Raw genomic sequence first — 16559 nt, 5'->3', positions numbered from 1 at the left:
AATATAAAACAGATTTTTTTTTCCTCTCAGGGCAAAAATTAAATTAGCTCATTTCCCAGTTCCCCTTCACCAAATCATTCAGTTTTTTCTTTTTAATATCATCTATCATTAAATGAAAAACTTTCTTATTTGTTTCCTTGTATAGTGTGGACATGCTCAGTCAGTAAGTCATGTCTGACTCTTTGTGACCCCATGGACTGCAGTCCACCAGGCCCTTCTGTCCATGGGATTTTCCAAGCAAGAGTGCTGGAGTGGGTTAGCATGTCCTTCTCCAGGGAATCTTCCTGACTCAGACCAAACCTGCACCTCCGGCAGCTCCCTCATTGGCAGGCGGATTTTTATCACTGCATTGCCTATGTATCTCTCCTTTCTAAGTAAAGCCTCAACAGAATAACGATCAGTGCTGTTAGCTTCACTTCTGTATCCTAATGGCCAGACAGCCCCAAGGGCTCAAGAAATATTTTCCAAATAAAAGAGTAAGCCCCAAACAGCATTAAGGCTTTCTAGTATTCGAGTCACTTTGTTGAAATAAATATATTGAGGCTCAGAAAACTTCTCTCATCTTCCCAAATAAGCCAAGATTCCTGTTCAGCTCTTCCGTACTTTAATAACCATAGTCTTGACCATATTTCATAGATTTGTATAAGAGAATGCCCTCCTTTGGTATGGGTTGAGGTAATTAAACTCTTAATTCCTTCATTTGTAGGTGAGGTTTCTTTAAACCATGGAGAAGAACAATCATACGGTGACTGAGTTCATCCTTGTGGGATTCACAACAGACCCCAAGATGCAGCTGGTCCTGTTTGTGGTTTTCCTTGGTGTGTACTCCATGACCCTGGTAGCAAATGCCACCCTCATAGTGTTGATCGGTAACGACTCCCGACTGCACACACCTATGTATTTTTTCATTGGGAATCTGTCCTTTCTGGATCTCTGGTACTCCTCTGTGTACACCCCAAAGATCCTAGTGACCTGCATCTCTGAAGACAAGAGCATCTCCTTCACTGGCTGTGCAGTCCAGTTCTTCTCTGCGGGGCTGGCCTACAGTGAGTGCTACCTGCTGGCTGCCATGGCTTATGACCGCTATGCGGCCATTTCCAGTACCCTGCTCTATGCTCAGGTCATGTCGAGGAGACTCTGTATCTGTTTGGTTATATATTCCTATACTGGGGGTTTTTTCAATGCAATAATACTCACCAGCAACACATTCACATTGAATTTTTGTGGTGGTAATATTATTGATGACTTTTTCTGTGATGTTCCACCTCTCGTGAAATTGGCTTGTGATGTGAAAGAGACGTACCAGGATGTGTTGTACTTCCTCCTGGCCTCCAACGTCATCACCCCCACTGTGCTCATCCTAGCTTCCTACGCCTTCATCATTGCTGCCATCTTGAGAATTCGCTCCACTCAGGGCCGCCTCAAAGCCTTCTCCACCTGCTCCTCCCACCTGATCTCTGTCACCTTGTACTACGGCTCCATTCTCTACATCTACTCCCGTCCAAGTTCCAGCTATTCCCTTGAGAGGGACAAGGTGGTGTCTACATTTTACACCGTGGTGTTCCCCATGTTGAACCCCATGATCTACAGTCTGAGGAATACAGATGTTAAAGATGCTCTGAAAAAGCTCTCCAGGTTCACATAATCTGAAGTCTAAACTGACATAAATTTCTTGAAACATTGCTCAGTGAAAACAGACTGCTTCAGGGGAAGTTTGGGAGGAATATTTTTTTTAAAAAACACCTGTTTCTTTACTCAAAGAAATTCAATGAAAAAGTCTTTTTCTTTGCTTTAATTTGTTTTGTTTACTAATTCTGCTATAATCTATTCTACAACTTAATATAGCTTTAAAAATGATATCAAAATTTAATATAATACATGAGTATATAACACTTCTGAAATTCCAAATGATTAAATTTTACTATCTCCTTGGGATAGACCCATTTTCCACCTACTTGAGCATTAAGAGACTGTGAAGAAACCATTACATGGATCCTTGACACTTGTGGAATATATCTCAAATTCTTCTTGTCTGATACAATGCTTCTGTGGTAATGAAAGAGTAAGGACTGTGAAGAATTTTTTGATGGAAAGAGGAGGCAATGAGGTGTTAGATAATAAACACAGATAAAAAGAAAAATAAGAAATATCAGAGCTAGTACAAATAATGAATTGGCCTCAACTATTGGTTCTGAAACTTTTATTTAACTGTATTTTATAAATGTGCCCATTATGACAATAGCTATACCTTTCAACAAAAAAATTGTAACTTCTGATGTGCAAACTACTCATTTGTCAAATGCAACCAACATTCTGTAATTTACAGTGTTGTTGTAAAGAGCATTTTTTAAATTAGTCATTTCAGGTGGTCAAAAAGTAAAAAGGAAATAATCATTAAAATTGTCAAAAATTAAGTAAAGTTGACCTGAAAATTTTAAACGTTGTTCTAAAATACCTTCTTTTCAATGTTTATCAGTGCATGATTTTAATTTTTTTCATAAGAAATGAATTCCTCTACTTTCTTCTGGTTTTCTTCTCTCTTTCTCCATCTAATCACTAGCTGATGCAGACATTTCCCACTAGCCAATGATATCATATATACTCCATAAATATAGAATCTATATATACTATGTTCAAAGTATTTCAAAAGCTACTTGCTGAATATGTCAAGAGGTAGACAAATCAGACAGAAACAGAACCAATCCCAGGATGTGCTCACTTTTGGGGTAATAACCAGAGGTGGATACTACTAAGCACTTAGCTTTCCCTTGCCATGCAAATTCACATTTGGGGATGGTAGCCTGATTTGAATTTAGCCTCTTTTTAAAGGTAAAATGTAAACTGCCTAATACATATTACAAAAATGGGGAGAATAACAAGATAAGTTTTTAACTTAATCACCTGTGTCAGAAGCTTATAATTCCAGATTAGAATCATAGATTCATTGTTTTGTACTTGCCTAGCTATCATTTTTGCATATGTGTGGAAATTAAAACATATCTTGAAGGATCAGCTACAACAAATGAATTAGTATCTTTGGAAACATTATCTTCAGTTTTATAGTTTACAGTTTCTATAAACTGTTTTTATAGGCATGAGAGAGTCAAATATATAACATCAGATTATGAACAGCAAGAGTATCTAGAGAGTTATTGTTCATTACCTTTGTTATGAATATTGATGACAGCAAAAGGATCAGTACTCTTCCAAAAGCAATGGAGGTTATTATTGCTTACAATGAATTATTTTTATGAACTTTTTAAAATGTTAAGCATAGGGATGAGGAAAGATGGTGGAGGAATAGGACGTGAAGACCACTTTCTCCCTCACAAATTCCTCAAAAGAACATTTCAATGCCGAGCAAACTCCACAAAACAACTTCTGTAGGCTGGCAGAGGACATCAGGCAACCACAAAAGCAGACCATTGTCTTCAAAAACAGGTAGGAAAAAATATAAAAGACAAAAAAGGAGACAAAGGAGGTGGGGAGGGAGCTCCGTCCTGGGAAGGAAAGCCCGTCCCGGGAAGGGAATTTTAAGAAGAGAGGTTTCCAAACACCAGGAAACACTCTCCCTGCCGAGTCTGTGGCGAGCCTTGAAAACACAGAGGGCAACATAACAGGAAGGAAAAATAGATAAATAATTAAAACCAAGTGATTACAAGCCCACCAGTAACTCCCCCAGCGGAAAAGCAGCACAGACGCCTGCATCCGCCATTGGGAAGTGGGGGCAGGGCAGGGAGGCGCAGGCTTCAGTGCTTTGTAAGAATCGGGCAGGAACGCCCGACGCGCAACCAGAACGATCTAACTTGGGCTAGCAAATCAGACTGTGGGATAGCTACCACACAAAAAGCTCAAACATAAGACACCACCAGGACCGAGCACAGAACAAAGGACGGAACGGAAAAAGCCAGCTGCAGACCATTCCCCTCCAGGGACAGGCAGCCAGAGCCGTAAGGACTGGAAAGGGGCAATTGCAGACCCAGAGAGACTTTACTTACCTAACTGCAAGCAGGCTCCTTTGCTAAGACTTCTGGGGGTGCTGGACAGTCACAATCTGCCTCACGGGGTGCGCCAGCGGTCCACCCAGAAAGCTGAGTAGCAGCGGAAGAAAAGGTGACAAGCCGTGGCGAGCGCGCTCGCCAAACTCCTGAGCTACTCGGACCTGGGAAGGGCACAAAGCGCAGTCCCAGCCGAATCTGTGCCTCTGAGGGCTGCCTGAGCACCGAACCTGAGCGGCTTGGACCGGGGAAGTGCACGCAGCCTAGGGCTGGCCCCAGACGGTTCCCCGCTGAGCATCGTAGAGCCAGAGTGGTTTGTGAGCCACAAGAAAGGACAGGTAAAGCCGGGCAGAGATACTGTGTGCACACGACAGTGCTATTTGTTTGCAGCATCCCCCCTCCCCACAGCGCGACTGAACTAGTGAGCCTAAAAAACCAGCAAACAGAAGAAGTTAAACAGAGGGAACCACCTTGGAAGTGATCCCACAAGGCCCATAACACCAGAGAAGGGCCAGATGTATTTTTTATTATTTTTAAAATCATTCCTTTTTTTTTTTTTTGCTTTTTTGTTTTTGTTTTTGTTTTCTTTTTTCTTTTGTTTCTAACTTTTTTAAAATTGTTAAGTCTTCTATTTCTCCTCCAATTTTTATTTCTATAACTTATTATTACTATTTAAAAAAAAAAGACTTTTTTTTTTTTAAGGCAAACCGTCCTTGGATGGTTGTTGGTGGTTTTTTTTTTTTGTTTTGTTTGTTTGTTTGTTTGTCTTTAATAATTTTTTTTCTTTCTTCCCTTTTCCTTCTGCTTTTCTTTAATATTGTATCTTTGAAAATCCAACCTCTACTCTAGATTTTTAATCTTTGCTCTTAAGTTTTTGTTGTCAATTTTGTACATTTTAAAACCCCAAAATCGCTACCCAAGTTTACCTGAGAGCGAGATTACTGGCTTGACCACTCTCTCCTCCTCTGGACTCTCCTTTTTCTCCACCAGGTGGCCTCTGTCTCTTTTCTCCCCTATCACTTCTCTATCCAACTCTGTGAATCTCTGTGTGTTCCAGACGGTGGAGAACACCTAAGGAACTGGTTACTGGCAGGATCTGTCTCTCTCCTACTCATTCCTCTCTCTTATCCTCCTGGTCACCTCTGTCTACTTCCTCCCTCTCCTCTTCCCCGTATAACTCTGTAAATACCTCTGAGCAGTCCAGACTATAGAGCGCGCATAAGCAAGTGACTACTGGCTAGCTTGCTCTCTCCTCTTTTGATCTCACTGCATCTCATTCCAGTTACCTCTAACTACCCCCTCCATCTTCTCTTCTCCTTGTAACTCAGTGAACCTCTCTGAGTGTCCCTCAATGTGGAGAAACTTTTCATCTTTAACCTAGATGTTTTATCATCAGTGCTGTATAGATGGAGAAGTCTAGAGGCTACTGTAAAAATAAAACTGAAAACCAGAAGCAGGAGGCTTAAACCCAAAGCCTGAAAACATTAGAGAACTCTTGAATTCAGGGAACATTAAGCAATAGGAGCTCATCAAATGCCTTCATACCTACACCGAAACCAAGCTCCAGCCAAGGGCCAACAAGTTCCAAAACAAGACATACCACGCAAATTCTCCAGCGACACAGGAACACTCCCCTGAGCTTCAATATATACAGGCAGCTCAAAATTATCCCAAACCCTTGATGTCTCATAATCCATTACGGGTCGCTCCACTGCACTCCAGAGAGAAGAAACCCAGCTCCACCCACCAAAACTCCAACACAAGCCTCCCTAACCAGGAAACCTTGACAAGCCACTGATAGAACCCCACCCACAGTGAGGAAGCTCCATAATAAAGAGAACTCCACAAATTACCAGAATATAAAAAGGCCACCCCAAACACAGCAATATAACCAAGATGAAGAGACAGAGGAATACTCAGCAGGTAAAGGAACAGGAGAGTTCCCCACCAAACCAAACTAAAGAGGAAGAGATAGGGAATCTACCGGAGAAGGAATTCCAAATATTGATAGTGAAAATGATCCAAAATCTTGAAATCAAAATGGAATCACAGATAAATAGCCTAGAGACAAGGATTGAGAAGATGCAAGAAAGGTTTAACAAGGACCTAGAAGAAATAAAAAAGAGTCAAAATATAATGAATAACGCAATAAATAAGATCAGAAACACTCTGGAGGCAACAAATAGCAGAATAACGGAGGCAGAAGATAGGATTAGTGAAATAGAAGATAGAATGGTAGAAATAAATGAATCAGAGAGGAAACAAGAAAAACGAATTAAAAGAAACGAGGACAATCTCAGAGACCTCCAGGACAATATGAAATGCTCCAACATTCGAATTATAGGAGTCCCAGAAGAAGAAGACAGAAAGAAAGATCATGAGAAAATCCTTGAGGAGATAATAGTTGAAAACTTCCCCAAAATGGGGAAGGAAATAATCACCCAAGTCCAAGAAACACAGAGAGTTCCAAATAGGATAAACCCAAGGAGAAACACCCCAAGACACATATTAATCAAATTAACAAAGATCAAACACAAAGAACAAATATTAAAAGCAGCAAGGGAAAACAACAAATAACACACAAGGGGATTCCCATAAGGATAACAGCTGATCTTTCAATAGAAACTCTTCAGGCCAGGAGGGAATGGCAAGACATACTTAAAGTGATGAAAGACAATAACCTACAGCCCAGATTACTGTACCCAGCAAGGATCTCATTCAAATACGAAGGAGAAATCAAAAGCTTTACAGACAAGCAAAAGCTGAGAGAATTCAGCAAAACCAAACCAGCTCTACAACAAATTCTAAAGGATATTCTCTAAACAGGAAACACGAAAAGGGTGTATAAACCCGAACCCAAAACAATAAAGTAAATGGTAACGGGATCATACTTATCAATAATTACCTTAAACATAAATGGGTTGAACGCCCCAACCAAAAGACAAAGACTGGCCGAATGGATACAAAAACAAGACCCCTCTATATGCTGCTTACAAGAGACCCACCTCAAAACAAGGGACACATACAGACTGAAAGTGAAGGGCTGGAAAAAGATATACCACGCAAATAGAGACCAAAAGAAAGCAGGAGTGGCGATACTCATATCCGATAAAATAGACTTTAAAACAAAGGCTGTGAAAAGAGACAAAGAAGGCCACTACATAATGATCAAAGGAACAATCCAAGAAGAAGATATAACAATTATAAATATATATGCACCCAATATAGGAGCACCGCAATATGTAAGACAAATGCTAACATGTATGAAAGGGGAAATCAACAATAACACAATAATAGTGGGAGACTTTAATACCCCACTCACAACTATGGACAGATCAACTAAACAGAAAATTAACAAAGAAATGCAAACTATAATTGATACATTAGATCAGTTAGACCTAATTGATATCTATAGGACATTTCACCCCAAAACAAGGAATTTTACCATTTTTTCAAGTGCTCATGGAACCTTCTCCAGGATAGATCACATCCTGGGCCATAAATCTAAACTTGATAAATTCAAAAAAATCGAAATCACTCCAAGCATCTTTTCTGACCATAATGCATTAAGATTAGATCTCAATTACAGGAGAAAAACTATTAAAAATTCCAACATATGGAGGTTGAACAACACACTTCTGAATAACCAACAAATCACAGAAGAAATCAAAAAAGAAATCAAAATATGCATAGAAACTAATGAAAATGAAAACACAACAACCCAAAACCTGTGGGGCACTATAAAAGCAGTGCTAAGAGGAAAGTTCATAGCAATACAGGCATACCTCAAGAATAAGAAAAAAGTCAAATAAATAACCTAACTCTACAACTAAAGCAACTAGAAAAGGAAGAATTGGAGAACCCCAGAGTTAGTAGAAGGAAAGAAATCTTAAAAATTAGGGCAGAAATAAATGCAAAAGAAACAAAAGAGACCATAGCAAAAATCAACAAAGCCAAAAGTTTGTTCTTTGAAAGGATCAATAAAATTGACAAACCATTAGCCAGACTCATCAAGAAGCAAAGAGAGAAAAATCAAATCAATAAAATTAGAAATGAAAATGGAGAGATCACAACAGACAACACAGAAATACAAAGGATCATAAGAGACTACTATCAGCAGTTGTATGCCAATAAAATGGACAACGTGGAAGAAATGGACAAATTCTTAGAAAAGTACAATTTTCCAAAACTGAACCAGGAAGAAATCGAAAATCTTAACAGACCCATCACAAGCACGGAAATTGAAACAGTAATCAGAAATCTTCCAGCAAACAAAAGCCCAGGTCAAGACGGCTTCACAGCTGAATTCTACCAAAAATTTCAAGAAGAGCTAACACCTATCCTCCTCAAACTCTTCCAGAAATTGCAGAGGAAGGTAAACTTCCAAACTCATTCTATGAGGCCACCATCACCCTAATACCAAAACCTGACAAAGATGTCACAAAAAAAGAAAACTTACAGGCCAATATCACTGATGAACATAGATGCAAAAATCCTCAACAAAATTATAGCAATCAGAATCCAACAACACATTGAAAAGATCATACACCATGACCAAGTGGGCTTTATCCCAGGGATGCAAGGATTCTTCAATATCTGCAAATCAATCAATGTAATTCACCACATTAACAAATTGAAAAATAAAAGCCATATGATTATCTCAATAGATGCAGAGAAGGCCTTTGACAAAATTCAACATCCATTTATGATAAAAACTCTCCAGAAAGCAGGAATAGAAGGAACATACCTCAACATAATAAAAGCTATCTATGACAAACCCACAGCAAACATTATCCTCAATGGTGAAAAATTGAAAGCATTTCCCCTAAAGTCAGGAACAAGAAAAGGGTGCCCACTTTCACCGCTACTATTCAACATAGTTCTGGAAGTTTTGGCCACAGCAATCAGAGCAGAAAAAGAAATAAAAGGAATCCAAATTGGAAAAGAAGAAGTAAAACTCTCACTGTTTGCAGATGACATGATCCTCTACATGGAAAACCCTAAAGACTCCACCAGAAAATTACTAGAGCTAATCAATGAATATAGTAAAGTTGCAGGATATAAAATCAACACACAGAAATCCCTTGCATTCCTATATACTAATAATGAGAAAGTAGAAAAAGAAATTATGGAAACAATTCCATTCACCATTGCAACGAAAAGAATAAAATACTTAGGAATATATCTACCTAAAGAAACTAAAGACCTATATATAGAAAACTATAAAACACTGATGAAAGAAATCAAAGAGGACACTAATAGATGGAGAAGTATACCATGTTCATGGATCGGAAGAATCAATATAGTGAAAATGAGTATACTACCCAAAGCAATTTACAAATTCAATGCAATCCCTATCAAGCTACCAGCCACATTTTTCACAGAACTAGAACAAATAATTTCAAGATTTGTATGGAAATACAAAAAACCTCGAATAGCCAAAGCAATCTTGAGAAAGAAGAATGGAACTGGAAGAATCAACTTGCCTGACTTCAGGCTCTACTACAAAGCCACAGTCATCAAGACAGTATGGTACTGGCACAAAGACAGTCATATAGATCAATGGAACAAAATAGAAAGCCCAGAGATAAATCCGCACACATATGGACACCTTATCTTTGACAAAGGAGGCAAGAATATACAATGGAGTAAAGACAATCTCTTTAACAAGTGGTGCTGGGAAAACTGGTCAACCACTTGTGAAAGAATGAAACTAGATCACTTTCTAACACCGTACACAAAAATAAACTCAAAATGGATTAAAGATCTAAATGTAAGATCAGAAACTATAAAACTCCTAGAGGAGAACATAGGCAAGACACTCTCAGACATAAATCACAGCAGGATCCTCTATGATCCACCTCCCAGAATTCTGGAAATAAAAGCAAAAATAAACAAATGGGATCTAATTAAAATTAAAAGCTTCTGCACAACAAAGGAACATATAAGCAAGGTGAAAAGACAGCCTTTGGAATGGGAGAAAATAATAGCAAATGAAGCAACTGACAAACAACTAATCTCAAAAATATACAAGCAACTTATGCAGCTCAATTGCAGAAAAATAAACGACCCAATCAAAAAATGGGCCAAAGAACTAAATAGACATTTCTCCAAAGAAGACATACGGATGGCTAACAAACACATGAAAAGATGCTCAACATCACTCATTATTAGAGAAATGCAAATCAAAACCACAATGAGGTACCACTTCACACCAGTCAGAATGGGTGCGATCCAAAAATCTGCAAGCAATAAATGCTGGAGAGGGTGTGGAGAAAAGGGAACCCTCCTACACTGTTGGTGGGAATGCAAACTAGTACAGCCACTATGGAGAACAGTGTGGAGATTCCTTAAAAAATCGCAAATAGAACTACCGTATGACCCAGCAATCCCATGGCTGGGCATACACACCAAGGAAACCAGAATTGAAAGAGACACATGTACCCCAATGTTCATCGCAGCACTGTTTATAATAGCCACTACATGGAAACAACCTAGATGTCCATCAGCAGATGAATGGATAAGAAAGCTGTGGTACATATACACAATGGAGTATTACTCAGCCATTAAAAAGAATTCATTTGAATCAGTTCTGATGAGATGGATGAAACTGGAGCCGATTATACAGAGTGAAGTAAGCCAGAAAGAAAAACACCAATACAGTATACTAACACATATATATGGAATTTAGGAAGATGGCAATGACGACCCTGTATGCAAGACAGGAAAAAAGACACAGATGTGTATAACAGACTTTTGGACTCAGAGGGAGAGGGAGAGGGTGGGATGATTTGGGAGAATGGGAATTCTAACATGTATACTGTCATGTAAGAATTGAATCGCCAGTCCATGTCTGACGTAGGGTACAGCATGCTTGGGGCTGGTGCATGGGGATGACCCAGAGAGATGTTGTGGGGAGGGAGGTGGGAGGCGGGGTCATGTTTGGGAACGCATGTAAGAATTAAAGATTTTAAAATTTAAAAAATAAAAAAAAATTAAAAAAAACTTATTGAGAATATAAAAGAGCTTTCATTGCTGGAGGTTATATCCACTGATACTTACTGTATTTGAAATTGAAACTGAGAGTTTTTAAATATCTATTAATTAATTTTAAAATAACACGATAAAGCCGATAAAGGTTAACATCAGGGTGATTACATCATCCCATGTTTAACAGCCTCTGAAAAAAACCATGCTATAAGTGCGCATGAATGAGAATTAAAAAAGGCAAATACTGTCTCAGAAGTATTATGGGGATCATTTTGACCTTGAAGATCCCCTGAAAGTGTCCTAGGGACCCCAAGGTGCTCTAAAGTACACTCAAGGAACCCTGACATAAAACAACTGCAAAAATACCATTCAACATGGCAACAACCCTAACAAGAATTAAATCTTAGAAAGGCACTGAATAAAAGTCACATTCATAAGCTTTCTAAGTAGTCTGAAGAATCCAATGAACTTTGTACAAAATAAAATACATTAGATTAAAAAAAGCTACTTGTATATATTAATAAATGTATTTCTATGCACAAAACTCTTGATTTAAGCCCTTGCATGCTTTATTCCCCATTTAGAAGTCCTTTAATTCTATTCTGTGGCAATAATATTCAAACTCCTATAATTTCTACGAGTCCTACAATCTCGCTTCCATCTTCCAAAGTCCTTACTCATGATACCTTAGTCTTCTGATTTTGACAGCTGATAGCGACTTAGTCCTCTCAGATCCTATTCACTTCTTCATATCTGTTGCCTTATCAATACTTCTTAGCAAAATGCCTATTTCCTTTATAATTGTAAGGTCCCTGAGACCTGGGACTTATTTTTATCCCGCATGGTTTGTTACATAAAATACGTACTCAATCAGCACTTGTTGAATGATGGATGAACAAAAGAATGACTAAATATCTTGTTTGATAAGGGTTCATTTATATCTAATGTAAGCTTTTTCTTTGCAGGTCTTGGCCACCTGTAATGTTGAATATTCCTTTTTCAATGACTGGTTCACTGGGCACTTGAACTTCCAAATTGAGCACCAGTGAGTAAGAGAAATAGTTTATGATAAAGGGCCAGGGCTGTTACTAATAACTGCCCTCCATAGAGTCCAGAAAGGGGCAGTAGACTCGCAATCTTAAGGGAAAAAAAATGAACCAGGATTCTCTAAAGGATGCTATTTTTCAATTAACGACAATGATAGATAAGGGAAGAAAGAAGTGAAGGAAGTGCCACAGTTGCAAGTAAATGGAGTGAAATCTTGGAAAAGTATCAGTGACTCAGTTTCCAGATTCCTATGGGCTTAGGAAATGGTGATGTCTTTGCATTTTCTTTGTTGGCAAAACCTCAGAAAAATCAGGACACTTGAGTAACCAACTTGTGTTCAAACTTAACTATGCTATAATTCAAATATTTATTTATCTGTGTCTTTAGAGCCAAGTTTACAAAATAATTAATGAAGTGGAGTCCCTGCTGCAATTTATACATGGTATCTGGAAATACTTTGCCAATGGGTCAGTTACAGAGAGGAAATGGGTAGTTCACACCTTGATGCAAGTTAAAACACTGAGAGTCAATTTCCTCAGAGTGTCAGGGGAAAGGCTTTCCACATTCTCTTTGTCTAACCATGTGAGTCTATGATAGTCAAGGAAAGAACAAAACCTTTATTTGTTCAAGGAATTTTTTCTCATTCTCTCTCTCATATTAGGGCTTGAAAATTTCAGCAAAACAAAACAGAAAGATTCTTACTCACAGTTTCATTAAAGGAGAGGTTTCCATCTAAGACAATCATCTGGGAGACTAATGAAAACTTGGGATTAAAAATCATCTCTCCTCACTTCTTATTCCTTTCCTGGGACTTTTAGCTATTTCCCATTACTTTTCTAAATGGTAGAAAGTTCTAAATAATTTACTTCCATTGGATCAGGCCAAAAATAACAAGTTGATGGAGCTAAAACATATTCTCTTAGTTCTTCCTAAACATCTGCCACCCACAAGGCTTGTAGAGGTTTAAGGGATAAGATGAGTCTGGCAGCAAGTTTAATTTCCCAGAACAAATGTATTGTGCAAGGTCAAGGCTGGGTCTGTGTGGCTGATACCATTTTATTTTGTAAAAGGGGAAAGGAACTTCGGGTTTCTCCTTAGGTCTGAGAAGTTTTATATCTCCTTTCTCTGTTTCCTAGTCTATTTCCCACAATGCCACGCCATAATTGTCACAAGGTGGCACCTCTGGTGAAGTCACTGTGTGCCAAGCATGGACTACCATATGTGAATAAGCCCATGTTGAAGGCATTTGGAGATATTCTCAGGTAATAACAGTCCCTCAACCCACAGCTCTCATTTCCCTTCACTGTTGGTCCCCAGACTCTTCACTGCTTTATGAATCATTCAGCCAATAGCTATTTATTAAGGAGCATCCACGTGCCCAGCATGGACATGAGGCTCAGTACGGAACAACACTAACACAGAAATGATAACAGTCATTCCTACCATTTACCTGCTGCCTTCTGGGTACTTAGCAAAAATACCTTGACACCCTACTAAATTTCAAGCTTCTTATAAACCAGGGTTCTGCATTATTTGCCTTTGTATCACCCACAGAGCCTTGACATGCTTTAGAACTTAACCAGTGGGAGGGACTCTCAAATTATCTGGTCCAGCGTTGCAAACTAAGATGCTTGCAGGGTCTGGTGGGACAGGCAGGCGTGACTCTTCCTACAGGAACTGAGAATCCATACTCATCCTGAAGCATTCACAGTTCCCTGGAGGATCCTGTGCTTGTCAAATTAACTGCCAAAACCTTGGTTGTAATTTTTTTTTTAAGATTAGGAAAAAGAAAAACAGTATCATATTAATGTTAATAAATAATGCAGCAAGGCTAGACCTAGTCTTATCAGATCCCTGAAGAGTGATCCATCTTCACTTTCTACCATTGTCCTCCTCCTTTCCTGCCCTCCAGATATCTGACCTCCCTACAGTTGACACATAACTCCCTGCCCCTTGCCATGACCCATCCTTGGTCACCTTTTCTTCTACCAGAATAATCTTCCAACTTGCCACCCGCCTCCTGTCACCTTCTCAAGTTCCATTCACTCTCCAAAGCTCACCTGAAAGGTGTTTTCTTCATCTCAGTCCTCCCTTGCCCCCAAGACTACACCTGTAGAGAAGAAGAGAAATGCTTGGTTCTCTTCATGTCTGACCTTTATCACAATCATGATTCAATAGCATATTGGGTAATACGTGTCTCCCAGTGCAGACCAGGAATTCCAGGTGGACACGACTCTCATCACTCCTATTCACTCCTGTATCACCAGAGCCTAGAAAAATATTTCCCTTTATAAAGTAGGTGAGGTAGGTGGGTACAGGATGAGTTGGTTTATAGTTATATGATTTATCTTATAGAGATTCAGCAGAGCTTTTTCTTTTAATACTGGAGAAAAGGGAAATGATGCTTTGGGGTACAGAAAAGCATGCAACAAAAGAAAATCTCAATCTCCTCCAGATAGAAAATGTGAACTCACCTTCTAAAACATAAGCCAGAGTGTATTTGACTCCCTCCACCGGGCAAGATAGAAAGAGGCCTTTCAGATATAGCTGAAAATGACAGCATTGTAAAGTATTAAGTAAAAGAGCAAATGTTCCATGAAGTAGCTCCTTTGACCCGAATCTCACCTACTCATGATTTTGTCTGCTCCTCTTGCAGGGCCCTGAAGAAGTACGGAGCCCTCTGGAAGGAGGCTTACTGCACACATCCAGAAATATAATCCAGATGTGCTGGTGCTAAAGAGAAAAACCACAGGCCCCAAAAGTGTCACTTGTGCTAAAGCCCATGATACCAAACCACTATAATACCTGACAGAATTGCACTTACAGCCTTCCCCAGAAATACAATCTTAATCAACTAGTCTGGAATTTTGGGGTAGGCAGTGTGGTGTTAATCTGTTGCATTTTACCCCTTCTCCATTCCTGCCCCTGGCCCAAGGAAAGATTTATCTGCATGATAAAACCCTTGTAATCCCTCCCCCCTCATAAAAAAAAAAAGGTGTCTGCCCCAAATATACTTTGCTGATGCCTCCTTGCCTTTCCTTTCTTCCTATAAAAACCTTCCATTTGCACAACCCCTCAGAACTCCCTTCTGCTTAATAACTGGGATACTGCTTGATTCATAAGTCATTGAATAAAGCCAGTGAAGTCTTAAAATTTACTCAATTGAAGTTTTTTTTTTTAACAGCTTGTTCAATAAACTTCCCAGAGGAAGACATGAAGGCCTATTACTTTCACAATTTCCCAGATCACTGAGCATGGCGTTTGAATTCAGATGATCAATTCTGTGGATCATGTCTTCCCTCTGCTCACTGGCCACATGGATAAAGATGGCTTAACTGGGCAGACTTCCATTTAAACTAAATGACTCATGAGAGTTATGTTACAGTCCTACCTGAAATTCTTCAATGGATTCCCATTGCTCTTGGAATAAAGTTGCAATCTGCAACCTGGTGATTGACAACAGACTACCAGCATTGGCCCTCCTCCAGGAACCCTGCCCCACCTTGTATAGTCCCTCCCTCAGCTTCAGCCCCAGGCAGTCAAAGTAGGCACAAGGGAAGAATTTTTGACCTCAAATAACACCCCAAAACTAAGTCTCCATACCACCTCCAGGGAACCAAAGGATCAGGACATGACTGGAATTTGAATGCCAGAATCCTTTTAGAAGTGAAGGGTTCTCCATCCTAGAAGATCCCATGTTGAAGCTTCAACTATATCCCATCATAAATGGACAAGTTACAAAATCCACTAATTTAATCCACCTGCTTCACCAATATTTCTGCCAACTAATACATCCTCCACCAACTCATAATGTTTGACTGAATCTCAAATCAAAGACACAGATTTGAGCCCTCCCCATGTCTCCTCGCCAGCTGGCCTCAAAATAGAACTCTTCTCAAAAGCTGATGCCATAGTATTGGTTTCTACGTGCTTCAAGTAGCGAGCCCTTTGCTTGGCAAAGATTTTAGGGAAGCCTCCCCATTAATTCAAGGCCTCCTTTTGATATATTCTGTAGTAATTACTAAAGGTATAAGTTTGCATCCATTTCTGTGATTCCTTAGTTTTCCACTGTAACCTGCAATATCCATAAGAGTAGAGACTGCCTAACATGACAGAGACACTCAATGACAACGTGCAGAAGGGAGGGAGGGAGGGAGGGAGCTGGAGAGGAGAAAGGAAGGGGGGAAAGAAGGAGTTTGTCAACTACAAATTGGCACTTGACAGCTACCTCTACAAGGAATAAATCAAGTGCTGCTGCAGCTGCTGACATTCAATACCCTCTGAAAGGAATACACAGTGGAGAACAGGAATGAGGCACTCTGTACTCTTGGAAAAACTGGCAGGGCACGTCTTCAGATCGTTAGATATTTGCAGAAGAAGATTTTATGAGCCCAGTTATTACATCTCTTCATATCCAGAAAAGCACTAAACTCATTAATGGCGAATTTGCTCATGACTAGCAGCAAACCTCTGCCAAAATATGTGCGTGACTGCAGGTGCCGCCTTCACTAAAATCATGTACGA

General features: G+C 39.4%; 1 protein-coding gene across 1 annotated transcript; it reads left to right on the top strand.

Moving 5' to 3' along the window:
- Window positions 1-724: 724 nt before the first annotated feature.
- On the top strand, window positions 725-1645 carry LOC114118548 (olfactory receptor 9G19-like). Its single transcript, XM_027979901.2, has one exon. The coding sequence runs from the start codon at window positions 725-727 to the stop codon at window positions 1643-1645; it is 921 nt and encodes a 306-aa protein (XP_027835702.2).
- Window positions 1646-16559: the final 14914 nt, after the last annotated feature.

The sequence above is a fragment of the Ovis aries genome, unplaced genomic scaffold (assembly GCF_016772045.2).
Source record: "Ovis aries strain OAR_USU_Benz2616 breed Rambouillet unplaced genomic scaffold, ARS-UI_Ramb_v3.0 scaffold_133, whole genome shotgun sequence".
Lineage (NCBI taxonomy): Eukaryota > Metazoa > Chordata > Mammalia > Artiodactyla > Bovidae > Ovis > Ovis aries.
Note: the sequence above shows the minus strand (reverse complement) of the source record. Positions and strands in the feature narration are given on the sequence as shown.